The following is a 19,397-nucleotide window of genomic DNA, read 5'->3' as shown; positions in this document are numbered from 1 at the left end:
AGCCAATTTCCCCACCCCTCTGTTATGAAGAAATAGAAGCCGAGGAGCTAAATTTTACCTGCAGCTCGAAATTTAAATTAAACGAAGAATGAACTGTTGCCTGTTTTCTTTCAGTCGCCACTTGCCCCATGAACATGATAATGTGTGTATTGTCTGTTTTGCGTGTTCAGAAACATTATCGAACACTCATCTTTTGAGATAACATGGGCATATTTATTATATTGGCCTTATTACAGTAGAGTTATCACTTATCACAGACTGTCAGCTGTTGAATCGAATCTAGGGCAAGGTTCACAACCTTTGACCCTTGAGGAAAACGCCGGTTGACCTCATGTTACAAAGCATTGTCTGTGTCCTGTGTGCCGAAGAAGCGTCAAGTTTCTATACACAGTGTTCTTGTGTAGATTCTAGTAATATATCTAGATCTAGATTTCCCAGTTTTATAAATTCGCAGTTGTTCTAAAAAGTCGTTTAGACAGCTGAAACTTGTTGCACCTGCTGCATATTTGCCTGTTTTTGAGATAGATTTGGCCACCTAGGCTACCAACGATCACAACTTCGCACAACTGTGCAAAGATGGCAGACGCCGATGGGCCTGAGAACCCTGCAGTTAGCAGATTCCGCGAGTATCTTCGCATCAACACGATGCAACCAACTCCTGATTATGGTAAGCACTGGTTCTTTTGCAAACTGTTTAATACTAGAGTCTAGATCTAGATTCTAGATCTAGAATCTAGTTGCTTTAACTTTAAAGAAAGATTCTATCCTGAATATTATTAGATTCTAGTTTGAATGAGAATTGCCCTTGGCAAACTTTGGCTCTAGAGCTAGATCTAGTAGATCTAGATCTATGTCCTATGTGAGTATAGTCTAGAATCTGTGCCAATGCCACTATAACTTGTTGTATAGTAGGCCTAATAGACAGGATGCATTTGATCTGTACAGGAGTTAATGTACAGATCCAGAATTTTTGTGTGTGGCGTCGGTGGTCTAGTGGTTAAGCTACCGGACTCGTAATCGTGAGGTTGGGGGGTCGGGGTTCGAGTTGCGGGCTCGACATTGAATTGTGTCCTTAAAGGAAAGGCACTTTACCCAAATTTTTAGGTATTTTTTTACTTTCCCTCCCGTCTCACACTTTGCTACCAGTTGTCCATTTTCTACTAGAAATATTGATGCGCTGAACATGAATATATCAACTTCATTTCCATTTCAAATTAATAGTTTTTTAAATATGATTGTTCTTAATTATAGAGACTGACATGCTTGGACCAATCAGGGGGTTCCAGGAGGGCCTGCTCCACTGGGGTAAAAGAAAATATGGGGGGTTACATTTTACGAAGTGACTATTTCTCCGAACGTTCGGAGAAATAGTGCCGATCTTTACTTCTCCGAATGGTTTCCGGCTTCCGGTCTCGTGATATTTTGCCTATTTATTGCGAGAGTTCGGCGCCAACTTTCTTTCTGCCTCTGCCCTCTGGTCTGGGAAGGAACACCGCATGGCAAGCCCGCCTACAGACAGCCTTCACTAACACCCACCACACACCCACCACCATCATGCACATGTACACACACTAACCAAACATGACCAGTGGGCAACTTTTGAACGTATGACGAGTTGAGCTGTGGATGGAGAGACAGTGTGAGTGAAAGAGTGGGTGAAAGTGAAAGGAAGAATGTGCGAGTGTATCCACAGGTGACAGCAACTACAAGACGACACCGACCCTCCCCTGGCCTGGTCCACAGCTCACGAACAAAAGGAATGCAGCCCAAGCAGTGTTTTGCCTGTATTATTGTCCATGGTTCGCAGGGTGCAAGGGAATGAGTGAGGTTTTCTTTGTGTGTGCCTGGAGGGAGGGGGTGGGGTATGAAAGTCATGAGGACGGGGATGAGCCGCGAGAGAGAACACGGGAATTGAATGAATGAGTGAAACTGGAAGAGATGAACGACTCATGAGCCCTGGAGTGAATGGATCCTGTGTTTCTATTTTTGTATACTTTAAACTGTTACTGTTACTGAATAAAATAAAGGCTGAAATTTGAAATAAGGCCCGAAAAATAAACACACACACACACTCCTCACTCTCCACTTACTACCACACACAGACACACTCACACACGCACATACATACACACACACACACACACACACACACACACACACACACACAGGGGCAAATTTTTGGGTCTATATCTATTTCAATTTTCAAGAGCTAGCTAGTCTAGAGATTTTTAGATGAGTGTAAAAACGTGAAAAAGAAAGGTTTCACAACAGAAAGAAATCAAAATTAGAACAGCCCACAAACAACAACAAACATTAACAAATAAGGGCGTGTGTCCACCTGTCTGAAGAAGATTTGGCTGTTTTAACCCTAAATGTGCGTAATTTTAAAAAAGTGCAGGATATTACATGTAAATTATGGATCACACACATTAAGGGGCTTGCCAGTGTCAGTACATTGGTCGCAGCAGTGACAAACGCAGATGCCAGTTCTATGTGTCGTTATCAATAACCCTCCGTAAAAAGAGCAGCACCCTTCATAGGCAAACGTCATATCTGTAGGAAAAACTGTTTGGAATTGTAGCATTTCTTTTTATAAATATTTACTGTGGACCTTTTTTAGGACCGATTGAACCATATTGTATACGAACAATCTTTGGTAGGCCTATACTATAATTATAGATCTATATAATATCCGAAATTTGCGGGAAAGGGTGAGATTTCACAGTGTTCGGAGAAATAGTGCCCAGCTTTATTTTCCCGAACGTTCGGAGAAATAGTGCCCAGCTTTATTTTCCCGAACGTTCGGAGATATAGTGCCGGCCTACATTTTAACTCATAATTTGATATTTTACAGTTAGGTGACAAATTTTCTTGAAAATAATAATTTGTGTGATCTGCGGCAAACAGTTACTATCTAGATATAGATCTAGATCTAGATCTACATTTTGACCCCCGAAGCAGTGCATCTGAGTGCAGGAGTGAAAGTTAAAATTTACCAATTTTCCTCTATTCACCCAAGTGAGAATTGGTACCTTGCCATAAACATCGAAAGGTCTCGTCAATATGTTTATTATAGTGTTTATGTGCCTATAAATTAAAAATGGCTGCTTACACTGTAGTATGCTTCCCAGGAAGTTGAGATTGTTTCAGAATATTCTCAGGTCTGCTGGGGGGTACTAGCTGGTAATAGTATGTGAAGTGCAGAGCTTGCCGTTGAGCGGGGATTCGCGCAATACAACTATCTATTATTGTCTCAAGGAACCTCCTCATGTGGAAAACAAGAGAAGTTTAAAGTGTGACTTTAACTTAAGATTTAAAAAAAAAATTTGTTTCCTGAATGCTCAGAATTTGAAATCATGGGAGGTACACGATCAGATTACTGACTACGCTATTTAATTTAGGCCCTATAGCGAAAAAATTCGATGAGTGAGGGTGTAGCCTGTGGTAAAGGAATGGATTCAGATGTTTAATGACAGACATCAAAATGTTCATGATGAACCCAGGATCGAGTGGGTTCAGTGTTCTGTAATGAAATTTTCATTAGATCTGGGTCTAAACAAAATAATATTAAAAGATTTTCTTTAGGACTGACATTTTACAAGTTCGATCTTCCCTTTCCCTTATCGTTCCTGATTATTTGTCATCTTCTTGAAATTGTTATGGACCTATGGACCTTAGAAAAGAGAACAGGACTGTTAAAGAAAATAGATTAAAGTCTAGTTGTTCTTTCATCAGATGTAGGCCTATATTTAATTTCTTATTCCTGACCTCTATACCTACTTAAACTGATTACATTAAATTCAGAAATTCACTTCAGAAAAGTTGACAATTAATAGAGGTAATAAAAATAATAGTCGAAATCGCCTAGAATGGCCACCCATTGTCAAGGAACAAAGTGGCCTTCTTAGACTTGTAGACATCTTACACAGTGACACAGTAATGTGAAAATAAACATGAGGGGAAACATGAGAAGTGGCCAATTATGCAGATTATTGTCTTATACAGGTGGTCATTAGAGCAGGTTCAGTTCTACCGTATCATTGAAAAAATCTCTAAAAATAGAGCTTTAATAGGATCACCACTTGTTGAAGATATAGATGAAACTCAAAATCATAGATTCGAGGAAAAACATTATGAGAGAAAAGCAACATGTTGCAAAGGCCACCTGCTTTGTTGATCCAGTCGCAGTTACTGTCCTTCAGAATTTTTGTGTATGTGTACAAGTATAACACACAGTATCAAGATAAAGCAAGCCCTACGTATGATAAGATCTTTGCTAACACAGGAGAGGCACACTCACACTGATAACTAACAATTGCATATGACATGTGAAACTTTGTTGAAGATGTCCTTGAATCATATGTTTTCAAAGGACTGCACTCTGGAATTTTTCTCTCGCTAACTGGTCTTTGATTCTGTTTTTTTTTAAATTTCTTTTTATACCGTATCGTGGCCTCCACCATGATCTATTGTTTTCTGACTGTCTTATTCACTTTATCCCTCTGGCTAAGTATCTGTCCTTATGGACTTTTCAAGACATGTCTTGATGGCTTTGTGTCTGTCCAGATGCTGCACTGGCATACTTGAAAAAACAAGCTGATGAAATTGGACTGGAATTTCGAGTGTTGGAGGTGGGTGTTTTTGTTTACGTGTTATAATTTTTGTAATGTCAGACACTCAGAGAGAGAGAGAAGGAAAGAGAGAGAGGGAAGGAGGGAGGGGAGGGGGTCGTGTGTATGCTTATGTTCTCTAAGTATTTTCACTGTGAATTTGTATTTTGTTCAAATAAGTTGCTGAAAACACACAGTACACTGTCGCTTTTTCCAATAGAGGGTCAGTAAAGTATAATTTATTTTTTCTATTCTTATAACTCTGGTACTAGCTGCATACATGAACAAAATATTGATCAACCTTTTAGTTATTAATATGATTCATTGTTGGTTGTAAGTTATAAAAATGGAGTAATGGAAAGGATTTTTATCTTTCTCTGAGCCTGTCATTTGAAGGGATATTGGAAATTCCATCCTTTGTACTTTCCCCTTTTAAAAACCCCCCACTTTTTTCTATCAGTCTGGAGTGGAAAACCGACCAATTGGCTTGATGACGTGGAAGGGAACGAAGCCAGAATTACAAGCCATTCTGCTGACATCACATATGGATGTGGTCCCAGTTTTCCCGGTTCGTCTTGTTATTGTGTTTGTCTTTTTGATTATGTATGCATTGTATGTTTGTGTTTGAGTTTGAGGTGTTTGAGTTTGAGGTGATTGCCTGGTACACCAGAGTGAGCGCTACCGTCAGCAAACTCCATAAGAATGTATGGAACAGGAGAGAGGTATCACCTTAGTGACCAAGCTCAAGGTGTATTAGTTCATAGTTCTAACTACTCTGGTTTATGGCTGCGAAACATGGATCATGTTTACCCAGCTCCTTGCCAGGATTCAAAACCACTATCTCACCACCTATCTCAGAAGATTCATAAGTGTCAAGTGGCTGGATAATGTTCTGAACCCTGAAGTGTTCACTTGAGCTGGCCTGCCTAGCGTTTTCACAATCTTAATGCAATCACAACTTTGCTGTTCAGGTTACATAGTCTGCATGCCAGACCATCAGCAGCCAAAGAAATTACTGTTTGGTGAACTACTACAAGGTCAACTCTCTCATGGAGTTTAGAAGAAACGTTAAGAAAAAAGCCCCCAAGCTTCCTCCTTCAGCATCGACCTCACAAAATGGATGCAGACTGCCTGGAATAGAGTCAAGTGGCGACCATAGGGTAGGGATTTGTGAAAGCAAATAAATTGCTGCAGCTATGCAGGGCAGCACAAGACAGTAAAAAGAGGTCTCTGACTGCAGCTACCATCCCTTGTCTGTATTGTGACAGAACTTTCTGAGTGCAGAACGACCTGACCAGTCTTCTATGCTCTCACCCCAGGACCCCAAGATGACTAGATGGTCTTTGTCGCCATCACAGACAAATAAAAACATGTGTGTGTATAATGGTGGGGAGGATGAAACTTGATTGAAAGATTCTTAAGGGGGGAGGGGGGGGGGGGCTACACCTGATGGGTATCTCGCTTATTACTTGATCGAATTTTACCAAATTTCAGACACATATAACAAGCATAGTAAGGAGTCTTAAAATCCGCCATCAAATTTAAGAAAAAAGTTTCGTTTCCATGGATACGGCGGCCATATTGGATTTTGTTGACATGTCTTGCATAATGAATACCGCACTTATCGCTCATGGAATTTGATTGGTTTTTTTGCATGCGTGTTTACAAACATTAGATCAAAAAGTTTGTTGCTTTTTTCCTAAACGAATTAGAAAATTTTTAATGAGTTTTTTCCTGAGGTAGCATTCAAGTTTGCAAAAAATCCGTGAAAATCCACACTCCAGACACCACCAACAAAAATCTATTCCTTAATTCTAAATTCAACAGACAAATTTTTAGTATTACATCTTCTCTTCATTCTGTTACAATTTCATGAAGATTGGATGAAAAATGGTGGAGTTATTAAAAAAAGTATAGAGAAAAGTTGCGTTTTGAGAAAACAGCCGATAAAGAAAAATTAAATACTAACTTTATGAGGAAATGGCGGTGACAAACATGCCTGGTATGGGAAAAAATACGGTTTTGGGGGTTCTTTTGCCATGAAATAGTTGTAGGAGAGGCTGAGGAAGCTAAAAATGTCTACAACTCAAATTCCATAATTTTGAGCCTAATTTTGACTTTGGGCCCCCCTAAGATTTTTTTGAAGTTTCCTAATTTAGCTTATTTCTGTCACTCAACTGCTATGTAAGTGCGTCTCTTTAAATAAATACATGTGGTTGTGATAGTAGTGCTGATTATTATGCTTAATAAAATTGATAGTTCATTCTTAAAAGACTTTATGAAAGAGGAAATTAATCTTATTATATTTTATCTTGAGTCGATTCCAGTTCCAATTAAAACAAATTCTTAACCTTAATTAATAAATGATGAACTTTTCGTGAACACAAAGCTATCCATAATTGACGCTGTCTCTGACAGGCTTAATGCATAACATCCTTTGTCTGTTCTTTAATATTATAGATTTAAGCATTTCATTGTTTTATATCTCTTGCTGGTTGCAATTTTCAGGACAAGTGGACTCATGAACCTTTCAGTGCAGACAAGGATGACAATGGAGATATTTACGCTCGTGGGTCCCAGGTCCGTATTTCATGTTCATTAGTAAAACTTGCATGCTTAAGGTTTATTAAAGTTGTCTTATTCTACACTGTAGGCCTACCATGTTTTTTTACTTTAATTAGTCCGCTTATTCTTTTTTTCATATTGATCTTTATAACTTAAAAAAAAAATTTAAGCTATGCAAAGCGTACACTTTCATAAATATGAACTGAAGTGAATTGGCTACTCACGATAAATGGCATTTTATAAGACCCAAATAAAAAAAACAACCCAAAAATTAGTGAATTTGTAAGGTTTGTGCAAACATTAACCTTCGTTTTATTGGTGATTTCCAGGACATGAAATGCGTCTCCAGTTGGTAAGTGTTCTGTGTGTCTTTCGTATTGAAAATTTTTTTTATTGACTGCATGTTTTACAGTAGGATTCCCTTTCTTAAGTTGTGATCCACATATGGGCAACTAAATTTGTTTAGATTAGGTATTTTTATACTGTCGTTTTAAATTCAGTAGTAGCTATGAAAGACAATACTTACCTTGAGATACAATCTGTCCTTGAATAAAATCGGTTTGGAAAGAAATGGTCAAAGCATCAAAGAACACACTATATTATGTATAAAAACTTGTGATGTGGTGTCTTTAAATCATTTGTAATGTAGAATCCAGGATTATACATGTAACACTTAGTGGAGATTCTTCAAACTGTCCACACTTGGTAATTGAATGCTGGAGATCTTATATCTGTGTGTTTCATTCCTTATAGGGCTTTAGCTTAATGGGTTATTGAGCTGAGTGCTCCGAGTATCGAATGTTCAAATTTGATCTTAGATGAGGGGAAAAGGGCAGACAGTGCAATAGTCTCTACGCTGTGGCTGTAATGATGTTGAAGGAAAGAACCTGTCACAATGTCAGTAGTTATGATTCTACGGATACTTTTTCTTTCTTGAAGTTAGTAGCTGTCAAAGTGCTTTTATTGTCTTCAGAGCATGGAATTGAGATTTAGTGCTATACCATTCAATGTCATTAAAATGCTGAAGTTTTTCATCCTACTCACTTACTGACATTGTCCAGTGAGAGATTTGGGACTCTCAAGAAGAGATTGAAAAATACACCATCAGTGTTTTTCCTAATTCTGTGGGTCTAATCAATGAGCTGAGCATTGGAGTAGTGACCAGCTGCTGTGCTGGGTGACAGGTCCATCTGTCATTCCTTCATTCCCAGCAAATCTTATTAAGTTGTGCTGATCGTTTTATTGGCGTTTTGTTTTATTGTTCACTGATAAGGGGTGCTCTATGTTATGTTCTTATTTTTTGTACATGTCTTGTATAATGGTGTATTTTGTAAATCTTAAAACGTACTTTTACTCCTTTAGACACATACTACGAGTTTTAACTTCTGCAGTGTGATTTTTTTATTCTTCTATTTTTCTTGTTTGTTTTTGTAAAGTGTTTTACGGCGCTCGCAACTGCATAAGGTCATATGAGCGCGCGGGACCCACCTAATATTTTCAGTTGGTAGAAAATTTTGAATTTGCCCGGGTGGCGGCCGAAGCCTACTCTTATCAATTTTAAACCACCAAGGGATCTTTAACGTGCGCAACTTGCACACAGGCCCTCCGAGATTTTTTGCCCTTGTCCGAGAAGGCTAAGTGTAGATCTTTCCTACCAGAAGATCAGGGGTGTGGCTGAAAGACAGCAGTAAGAAGAAGCGAAGGAGTAGCAGTAGAAAGGCTGCAGAAAAAATCAGGAGCCCAGAGGAAGGGGCAAAGGAGGTGAAGGGGTGGGGGTAGAAAGAGGAGACGAAAGCAGACGACAGAACAATGCTAGAGAGCAGGAAATGGGGTGAAAGGAGACAAATTTAGAGAAGAAAATTTTTCGGTCGCTACCCGGAATCGAACCCGGGACCTTTGAATGAGAGGTCAACACCTTAACCTCTAGGCCACGAGAGCCCCCCTTATTTTTCTTGTGGTACAGATTATTTTAATTATTTTGTTAAAAATACATACATCTAAGTATTATTGTCATAACTGTCTTATAGTATTGTCAGAGTAGTTGCATTTTGGTGTTGAAATTGAGTTATCTCTTAAATTAAATAGTCTTTTTCTGTATCTTTGCTTTTCTGTACTTTCCTATAGGTGTCTTTGCTCAAGTGAATATAATAATGAGTGTAAGTACTTTTTCAGACTAAACGAGTGTCTTCTCTCCTTCCTTATTTCAAGATTTAAATATTGGTTGTGCTTTTGGACATTGCATGTTCAAAATTATTGAATTTAGGTTTTGGATGAGCATTCTAGTGAGATCTGCTCCTTTTACTTCTTATCAGTATTGCCTATAGTGTAGTATCCTATCCTTTTCTTGCTGAAATGTGTTGTTACTGCACCAAATTCACCATAGACTATGATTGTTACGACTGCAAAAATTAAAGAGATATTGGTGAGAGCCCAGCCGTCTGTAATGATATTTCCATACTTTCTACTAGGTATCTTGAAGCTATTAGAAGGTTCAAAGCTGAGGGGAGGACATTTACGAGAACGATACATTTATCGTTCACCTCAGGTTTGTGATGATCATGGAACTGATATGATGTGTTACATCTTCTGTTTTTTTGCTTGTTATGTTATTGCTTTTTCCCTTTATTGTCGAGTGTCTCCCCCCCCCCCCCCCCCCCCCCATATTTTTTACGTTCTCTATTTATGAGGCGTTAACATTTTTTAAAAACATTTGTTGATGTCCCAAGTTAAAACCAAGTGTCCTGCATTTTAACTTTTAGATACAATAACTGGTTTTTAGGTGAGTGTGTGGACATGGTTGCACGCTTTTCTGAATTGGAAAAGATAGTGAAAAGTTTATAGCATCTTAAATCCTCATTTTATTGCATTCATGTTCTCATGCTTAATTTCAATGATTAAAATAAATCAAGTATATGGCATGTTTTATGGCTGTGTTAGACAAAAGATATTTTGAGATTTAACATTCAAAATAGATACTTATTATATTCTTCTGCTAATTTACTCCCTTGAAAACAAAGTAGAAGGATGTTACTTTGACGAACCAGGATTCTTCTGTTTTACTGTCATACTTTTTTTTCCTTCTATGTTATTGACCAAGAATTTTTTTCTTTTAGATTTGCAGTTTTCAGGGTAGCAAGTGGTTTCGTTAGTATTCTACCAGTGCTTGTTTGTTTGTGTTGTATTATATTTGTTTCTTTGTGTTTGCTTTTCAGATGAAGAAATTGGCAGTCTTCCCAGTAAAGGTTTTAGTGAAAGCAAAGCTTTCAAAGATTTGAACATTAGGTTTGGACTTGATGAAGGTAGGCAATAATGAAGTGAGCTATGGAGATATAGGGAAAAGAAAATTATTCCTTGGTGTTTGTTTTAAGTTTAAGTCATGACATGGTTTAATATGAAGTGGAGTGAAAACTAGCATGAAAGTAAATTCACTCATGCCGCAGCTGGGCCAGTGTTTATTATGTTTGTAAAATCTAAAAGAATGTTCCTGATAGAGCTTAGAAGTGATTCATATCTTCTTTCACAATTGCTTTGTCATTGTTCATGAAAGAACATTAAAACAATTTTAAAAAATTAAAACCCCCAAATCAGAGACAGAATAGGTCATATTGGAATCTAAACTCTTGGTCAGACATCAGTGCTCCTCTCCAGGCTTTCGTGAATATTCTCAGAAGGATAAAAACAGTTTGGATCTTATATCATTTCTGACTTTAAATCCCTCTTGTTTTCAAGGTTGTACCTCGTTTTTTTTCTCCTATGGATCAGTTATCACTTATGTCTTTTCTTTTTGTTCCTGTATTTTTGTAAGACTAAAGAATTTCTGTATTTTTTGACAGGTATTGCTTCCCCTGGCAACACAATGCGAGTCTTCTATGGAGAGAGGTCTATCTGGTGTAAGTGTTTCTTATGCAGAATGAAATCTTGCTTTAATTACTTTGACTTTGGAATTATGAAGACTGAAAAGCTGATTGACATTAAAACATGTAAGGAATGCGCTGGAGGTCTGCCATTCGGAGTTGTAGCATTTATGTTCCAATAAGCCTTCCACTCCTCCCCCCACCTTTTCTTTTTGTTCTGTAGCAGATGACTTGAATGCTGTTCATGTGATTGTATATAAATAGTCCTGTGGAATTAAATACTATGTGTACACTTACATGTTTGTTGTTGTAGAGACTAGGTATGATTTTTAGTCCTTTCAATACTTTTGAAATTTTTACTTACAGTCAATAAAAATTTGAATATTTTTATATTATTTTTGTTTTAACTTTATGAATTGTGACAGTTCATCTGTTCTCATTTTGTCTTAGCGTATCTCAAGTCTCACTTTGGACTTCTTCTTTTTGTCTAGGGATGAAAATCAAGTGTGAAGGCCAGCCAGGTCATGCCTCTATGTTTATAGAGAATACAGCAGCAAAGAAATTGGTAAAGTCAAACATTTTTCACTCCAACTTAGCAGTGTAGCCTACTATTTGCTAGAGTATATTCTTTCAAGTTTAACATTGTACTGTATGCTCTGTTGATCATAGACTTTTTTTCCTCTGATTAAACACAGGATTGAGAGAAAATGATTGGAGGAAAATCAGGAACAGCTCAGATATTGCAGTGATTGGGATTGTGAATGTCCACGTTTTGGTGAAGTTCTTTATATGCTTTATTCCTCTGCAGCTGGTGTTCAAAACACCGGTTATTTCAGTCAGTGTCTGAGTTTCTTGCTTATATTGTAGTGTTCCCTTGAATGTGTTGTTTCCATTTTTCCTGAATGTGTGCTATACTCTTGTTTGAAGAAATAGACACTTTTCCCCCCTCATTTTACATTATTTTACCTTTTGTCCTTCTGTCAGTAAAATGAGCAGTAACCAGATGCAATCCTTTTTTGGGGATTAATTAATACTTGTAGTCCCTCTTTTAACTTCTTGATACTCATATTCTTTCTGCACGAAATAAAGAACATGTTGTATACTCACAGAAGTGTTGTGACATTTCTATTATTACTTGGCTTTTTTATCAATGCTCTCTATCTGTTTCAGCAATTTATCATCAACAAGTTTTTGGGTTTTCGGGATGAACAGGAGAAAAAGTAAGTAAACAGGGAACAGCTTTTTTCATTATAAAGGTGAATAACTTCTTAAACTCTGATTCAATTACTTCACTATAATCCTATAAAATGGGTGCTTGTATAAGTTAATGTAAGAGAACTGTCAAACTTGGAAGACTGATGAAACTGTTCTCATTGATTCACTTAAATATGAATTAAGACAGTTACGAATTTAAATTTAAAGATATTTTTACATGGTGATTTGAGGGATTCTGATTTCATTGGCGAAGTTGTACCATTACCTATTTCAATTTCATATTGAATAATGCATGGAGTCTCATTCTTGAGGTTAGTAAAATGCTCAAATGCTAAAAGTCTTGATGGATGGCTTCAAGTTTATTCCCCTGTATTTCGTGTCTAAATTCCTCATGTATGTTGATAGGACTGAGCTCTTAGGTATGTTTGACTCAAAATTCTCCAGCCCAATGTGTTACTGATATAAGCATATTATATGGCCCTTTTTTAAATGGGAATGTAGTTTTACTCACCTTTCAGTCAGTCAGCCACATGCTGTAATTGAAGGTACTGGGTTTTTTTATTTTTTACCTTGGCCTGAGGTGGGTTTTTTTTCTCTGGATAGGGACCTCTCAACTTTTGTTCTTCAAATTGAGTTTCTTAGCTTTCTTTGACCTGTGTTTTATCCTGAGATTTTATTCCTCTTTTTTTTAGAGAATACTAGAATCTCTTTCCTAACTATCCTGGAACAACTAGGGGTGTTAAAAACCTGCCAATACTTTAGAGGTTAGCACCTTATCCCTGGGCTGATGAGTCTCTATGTTTTCCATGAATTTCAGATTCAAGGCAAACCCAAATGCTGGCATCGGAGCTGTGACTACTGTTAACATGACAATGTTAGAGGTGAAACTCAAGTTTTGTTTTTGTTTTTGGGGAGCAGATTCCTTTTTTTTTGGTCTTGTATCTTTCTCTCTTTTTTATTTTTGTACCAGGTCTTGTTCCATGAAAATTGTATTTGAAAATGCGCTTAATTCTGGTCTGTATTGTCTTTGAGTAATTTCTCTGTGAAAATTGGAGATGTGCATAAATCCAAAATCATATGGCAGTTATGTTCTAAAAATGGTGAAGATGATGATGGTAATGGCAACGGTGGTGACAATGGTGATGTTTACAATGATGACAATAATGGTGATTACAATCTTTTTTTTTTTTTCTTTCATCCCAATCCGGTTGTTTGGCAAAACCATAGCTGTTTATATGAAATATTGTTCTATCTTGCTCACTCTATTATTGTTTTTTTCTTTGTTCCTTTTTACCTGTTGTAGTTCAGACTCTGTGTGAGAGCTAAGTCAATGTGTCTACTAACACAACTGATATTGTTTCCACAGGGAGGGGTCCAACCCAACGTTGTACCTGCTGAATTGTCTGCAAGTAGGTAACTCATAACTACATGCCTTCTGGTATGTTGAAAGAGACTAAGGAGTGGAGGAGGAGGAGGAGAAAAAGGATGGAGAAGTGGAGGAAGAGGTATCATTTTTCCATATCTCTAAGACTGATGTGATGGAAGTGATTGAGATGAGGAGGGTTGTGGAGGATGTGGAAAAGGGGGGAGGTTGGCAGAGAGCGGGGCGTGAAGGAGAGGTAAGGGATGATAATGGTAAAATTGGCAAGTTGGGTTTAAAAGAATTAGAGGAGAAGTTTGCATCCCTGTCTGACTTGAAGAGTGTGTTCTATTATGTTCAGAAAAGACATAAAGCTAAATTTGTGTTCTCTTGGAGTCAGAACAATACTGGAAATGTCATTTTCACCTTTGAATTATATGTACCTCCCGATTTTCGCTCTTCTGCTGCCATAAAATAATGAACTGACTGGGTTATATGCGGCATTGGCAATTTCAGAAAAGAGATGCAATTTTATTTCTACATCATCGTGTAGATCCAACTGAATTTGTTTTTGGGGTGGCACAGATGATATTGATTTGGATTGACAAACTCTTCATCGTTTCGACTGGGATTATCATCTTTAGAGTCACACGGTCAGACTATTTTAATTTTGCTTCAACAAATCTTTTACTGAGAAATGATCTATTTGTTTTGCTATCTGTTCTTTTCAGCATTTGACATGCGGATCCCGCCTACCACAGACTTTGCCGCCCTGAAGGCTACAATACAACAGTGGTGTGAAGAGGCTGGAACGCAAGTGTCTGTTGAGTTCCTAGTTGTGAGTGACTTGTTTTGAGTTAATCTCCATGCTAGGTATCATTAGATATTTTTGAAAAGGTGTAAGCTGGTGCCTTGGTGTGGTTTGCTCCTTTCCTAGTTAAACATCAATCGTAGTTATCTCTCTTCCCTTTTTTGTGTTTGTTACTCTCTTGTACTTGTAAGCCCTCTAATCTTCAGCACTTATATGACGTAATGGTGTTGCATGTGTTGTAAAATGCTAACTGAAACAAAAGGTACTTGACCCAGAGTTTAATTTTGAAGCAGATTAATTGAACTTTGTTTTGTACTGCTGGCACGGTAACCCAGCACGAGTCCACACTGGTTTTTGCTGTATTATCTTTATGTGAGAGTCCTTAGAATTATCCTGACCATCTTTATGTTAATTTTTGTATTATAGTAAATGTTATGTTTATTCTCAGTGTAAAAATTATTTTAGAACAAGAGCATTTTCCACTTTTGGCAATTAAGACAGACAGATGATACTAAACATTTTGTTTTCATTATTATTTGTTTTGCAAATTCAAGTTTATTTCATTTACTGAGTCAAACTCAGTCCCATAGCATGAAGTAGTACAAATGGTTGTAATCTTCATTACATACATCATGGTTTTATTTCTTTTTTTTAAATTATTTTCAGTCTCTTCTTATTTTATTTCATAGAGACGAGCAGAGTTGTTAACCCGATTTCATATGAGTCTAGTATTTTACAAATGTCTTTATTTCTTTTGAAAAATATTTATTTTTCTAATTTCCACCTCATTCTAGTATGGAGAGAACACTGAGATGGTAAAGATCAGTAAAGACAACCCATGGTGGGAGGCCTTCTCCTCTGCCTGCAAGGCTGTGTAAGTGGCTCAAAAATTCAAGTTATCCGACTTTTTTTCTCATAAGTTGAAATGCTACTCCAAATAAATTAACTTGTGGTCATTTTGTACTTTTCAGAATGCGGGAGGGTTAAAATTCTCTCTCGTTTGTTGTGGAAGGTTTGTTAAGTTTACGTCGAGGGATTACAGAAATAGATTCTATTTTAAGAATATTATTGTCATGATTTTGAGGAAGTGTTTCATACTTTTTTTAGACAAGGCATATACAATGAAAATTGTTCAAGACCATTATTGAGGAGAAAAGTGGTTGTCTTAAATAGATAAGATGGATGTAGAAAATATACTAGTGGAAAGTGGGAACTAGTTTGATCTGTACTGACAATTGTCATAGACAGGTGGCCGTTACAGTAGGCGAGACTGTATATTATTTGGAATGTTTTGGACCATGTCTGTATTTTTTGTTACAGAAATTTCTGTATGACACTTCAGTGTTTTTATATATATGCAAAATTTGCCAGACCGATGGGCTAGAACCCAAGTGGCCGCTGGATCGGAAAAGTAAGTAAAGTAAAGTATATGCAAAATTTTGATAAAGGTACATTGTTCACAGGGAGATTGAGATTCAACCAGAGATATTCCCTGCAGGAACAGACAGCCGCTTTTTCAGAAAGGTAAGGACAACTGTTTTTGATATTACCGCACCGGTTTTTCTCTTTGGTTTTGGTCTTTTGTCAATTATGTCAGCTGTTGTTCTTTGTTTTGTATTTGTTGATATTACATAATATAACAAAATTAAAATGTGAGGCAGCGTGGTGAAATCAAGTGCTCATCAAAATAATCAAAGTGAAGAAACTGGCATTTTTCTGGAGGTTTGGGAATTTTTATCAAATTTTTGTATTTTGGCTCAACACCTTTCATTCATGCCCATTAAAGAACACATTTCTGTGTGAATTTTACTGAAAAACGTTGATTAAAGGCACAAAAAATGTAAATTTTCAGTTTCCACAGACTCTCAAGCTAAGGAAATAACTCGTCTTTGGCTGCTATTTTCTCACTAATTTAACCTTTGAAACCAGACAACCTCACCTCCTTCATTCATAAATATCTCGACTTTCATTCAAGATAAATGGATATTTTTTCATCCAAAGCAAGACGAATGATCAAGCTTTAAGATGATACCAATAACTCTACTTGCCCGAAAGCTGAAGAGAGCCTGATTCCACTGCTTCGTGACACAAATATGTTTTAAGGAAGGCATAGTTCTTATTCCCTTTTTTAAGCATGTTCTCCAACCTGCAGAATGTCGTTAGACAGATAAAATAGTAAATCTTGCTCAAATCAGTTATTGTCTGAAAAGAGTGTCTTTTAGAAATTAAATTTTCTCTTACCTGTTAGGTCTCAGAGTTTCTCTCGGGTCACGCTCTGTTACTTGTGGACCAATGAAGGATCTGAAAATAGACATAAATCCGAGCATGAAATGGAATCTCTGTCATACTCAGACTGTCTTTGTCAGAAAGAGGCAAAGCAAAGAATTGTGTATGTTTAGGTTGTTATAACTCTGTAATTAATTTGATACGAAGACAAAGAAGAGTTTCAAAGATACCCGTCATAAAATGATGCCTCGAGTAGCATATGTTCACACATAGGTACAACTTTCATGATTAGTAAGTTATGGTATTAATTTATTGTGTGAGAGAGTATTTATGTATGTGTGTGTGTGTATTTGTGTTTGTGGTGAAACAGCAAACCAAAGTTCCAGTGGCTAGACAATAAAGATGAATTAAATCTTATCTTGTCTTATCTTATTCAGGCGAGGGATATGTGAGAAAAGGGAAGAGTCTGGTGGTCATTTGTTGACATTTTCTATCGACATACCTCTTATGTCTCTTATTTAAGATTGTTGAAAGGAGAACAGAGCTAGTAAATGGTCATGTTTGGATTTCTGTTCACAGGCGGGTGTAGACATGATAGGCTTCTCTCCGATGAACAACACACCCATTCTCCTTCACGACCATGACGAGCGACTGAACGAGAAAGTTTTCCTCCGCGGCATCGACATCTACTGTGGCATCATCCCAGCCCTAGCAAACCTAGAGGTGTGAAGGCCCTGGCTAGGTCGACGCAAATTGTGTTCTATTGATAGCAGTCCATTCACAGTCAACCTAGTTCATCATTGTGAAAGCAACCTTTCCTGTGCTTAGAAGGGCCTCAATTTCAAACAAAACACAGTTCTAGTGATGTAAAGGCAAAACAAGTGCAAATAATTACTTTTCCAGATCCCTAAAGGTGATCTCAAAGAAAAAGTGTACAGATAAACTATATATCACATGAACAACATTTGAACCTTTTGAACATGTCACTCTTTACATAAAGTTCTTTACATACACATCAAGTATCAAGACCTTGACTCAATCATACCTAAAATGTATGTTTTGATTGCTTCTATTGCAGAAATCCATTGTCATAGCTTAAATGAGAATTATAACATGTTATTCCTATTTGCATTAGATGAACTATTGGAAGTAAGTGATGAAGAGAGTGTTGACTTTTTTACCGTCTTCATGTTCGTGTTTGAAAGGAGAGAGTGTAAACAAAACTTTTTCTCTCAAAAGAATACAAAATGACTAATACTGTGTACGCTGTGAAATGAATATAAAAATGCAGACTTTCTGCTTCTCCTCCGATGCAACCTGAGAGACTTGAAAGTGAATGTTTTAAGTTTTTGTAATCTTCTATTTAGAATAATATATATTCATGTGGATTATTAAAAAGTGTTCAGTTGAAGTATTCATTCAGGGCATTGTTTTCTTCTTGTGATTTTTTGTTCACACAGATAAAAATGCTCTTTATTTTTTGTGCTGTCAAGGATATGCATTGTGATTGTGGTTTGTGAGCGCGATAATACTCTTACCAAACTAAACATATCCGTGTAGCATTTTTTTCTTCTTTGATTTTCATAAAGTGCAAAGCTATCATACTTTTGTAAGCAATTTCTCATTGTTCTGTACATGAAAATCCTCCAAATTGAAGTGTGAATTTTGTGCCAACAATGAGGAAACCTCTGCTTTAATGTTGACACTTACATGACATCCATACAATGATCCTATTATTTTTTAATAGCTCTATATTTTGGGCTATTTTCATGACAAAAGTAGCAAACAATTGTCAAATTTTGATTACATGCAATTATGATTTATTTTACCACTTTTTATCCAAGTTGTTTGAGATTATAATATATATTTCTACATTGGTAAGATTTAGAAGTAGGGTGAGATTTTAAGTTGTTGATAGTAACAGTAAAGTTTTGCTCAATTTTAAAAAATACAGATGTGCCATTGTGATAAGAATAAAGTTTTGAGTGATAAGTTTGCTCTCATTTTACCTTTGCATTACTTGAGATGGCAGCGATGTCTACAGTACAGTTTTGAATGAAAATAAATTTTGTGTCACTGAATAAAATACATAATTTTTAATAGACAAATTCTCTGTTATAGAAGTATTTATTTTTGTTTATTTCTTTGTGCTTTTCTTGATTAACGTCATCATCAGCCTGTGCCATATCTGCGGCAGACATCGGCAATCATGGTTCTCCGTTCATTCCTTTGCTTGGATTATCTGAAAAAAGCTACATTACCCTGATCTTTCTCCGTTACCCATCTGTTCAGTTTTCTAACTACGTTGCTCTGGGCCTACCCCTGCCTCGTTTGCCTTCAGTTTTGCCAGTGAGAGCTAGATGTTCAAGACCTTTATGTCTATTCAAGTTTCCCAAAAACTGCATTTGTCTTTTCCTGATTGTTTTTATCAGTGAGCGTCGCACGTGGCCTTCATTCAAGTGCAGCTTAATGTACCTTATTTGGGTAACATTAACTTTGCCAAGTAGATCTTTTATTTTTTTGTGGGATAAATTAGATCGAAAGGCGAAAGGGATAAAAGAATAATTTAGAAATGGCATCTTGGGTCGAGCCACCATCAAGTAGCGTACAGGCTTAAAATGGCTCATAAAATTGATGACAGCTTATCGTTCATTACCTCGTTAAAATGACCAAACACAAAATGAGAATAGACATCTGCTTTCCTCTTGAAAAAAAAAAGAATGGTGATCTGAACATATAACCTCAAATTGTATGGA

At 36.8% G+C, this 19,397-nt stretch overlaps 1 protein-coding gene and 1 non-coding gene across 2 annotated transcripts in view; one reads left to right on the top strand and one right to left on the bottom strand.

Moving 5' to 3' along the window:
* The first annotated feature begins 320 nt into the window (after nucleotides 1–320).
* LOC101848252 (aminoacylase-1) lies at nucleotides 321–18,749 on the top strand. Its single transcript, XM_005089223.3, has 16 exons — nucleotides 321–667; nucleotides 4,567–4,631; nucleotides 5,071–5,178; nucleotides 7,119–7,190; nucleotides 7,505–7,527; nucleotides 9,644–9,720; nucleotides 10,388–10,474; nucleotides 11,009–11,065; nucleotides 11,521–11,594; nucleotides 12,200–12,249; nucleotides 13,062–13,125; nucleotides 13,611–13,653; nucleotides 14,336–14,442; nucleotides 15,210–15,289; nucleotides 15,879–15,939; nucleotides 17,221–18,749. The coding sequence occupies exons 1-16, from the start codon at nucleotides 577–579 to the stop codon at nucleotides 17,368–17,370; spliced, it is 1,209 nt and encodes a 402-aa protein (XP_005089280.1). The 5' UTR covers nucleotides 321–576; the 3' UTR covers nucleotides 17,371–18,749.
* Nucleotides 16,657–19,397, bottom strand: part of LOC101847848 — a 121,518-nt gene continuing 118,777 nt past the window's right edge. Inside the window, exon 3 of the transcript XR_004858296.1 lies at nucleotides 16,657–16,716. This is a non-coding gene — a transcript (uncharacterized LOC101847848). The remainder of the gene's footprint in view (nucleotides 16,717–19,397) is intronic.

Source organism: Aplysia californica, unplaced genomic scaffold, assembly GCF_000002075.1.
Source record: "Aplysia californica isolate F4 #8 unplaced genomic scaffold, AplCal3.0 scaffold00004, whole genome shotgun sequence".
In the NCBI taxonomy this organism is placed as follows: Eukaryota; Metazoa; Mollusca; class Gastropoda; order Aplysiida; family Aplysiidae; genus Aplysia; species Aplysia californica.
The sequence above is the reverse complement of the archived record's forward strand: the minus strand, read 5'-3'. Positions and strand labels throughout refer to the sequence as shown.

Bases quoted from the DNA above. Each gene is read 5' to 3' on its own strand.
- LOC101848252 (XM_005089223.3), top strand. From the start codon at position 577: ATGGCAGACGCCGATGGGCCTGAGAACCCTGCAGTTAGCAGATTCCGC. The intron at 668-4,566 runs GTAAGCACTGGT...GTGTCTGTCCAG, and splicing joins GCAACCAACTCCTGATTATG to ATGCTGCACTGGCATACTTG. The intron at 15,940-17,220 runs GTAAGGACAACT...TTCTGTTCACAG, and splicing joins ACAGCCGCTTTTTCAGAAAG to GCGGGTGTAGACATGATAGG.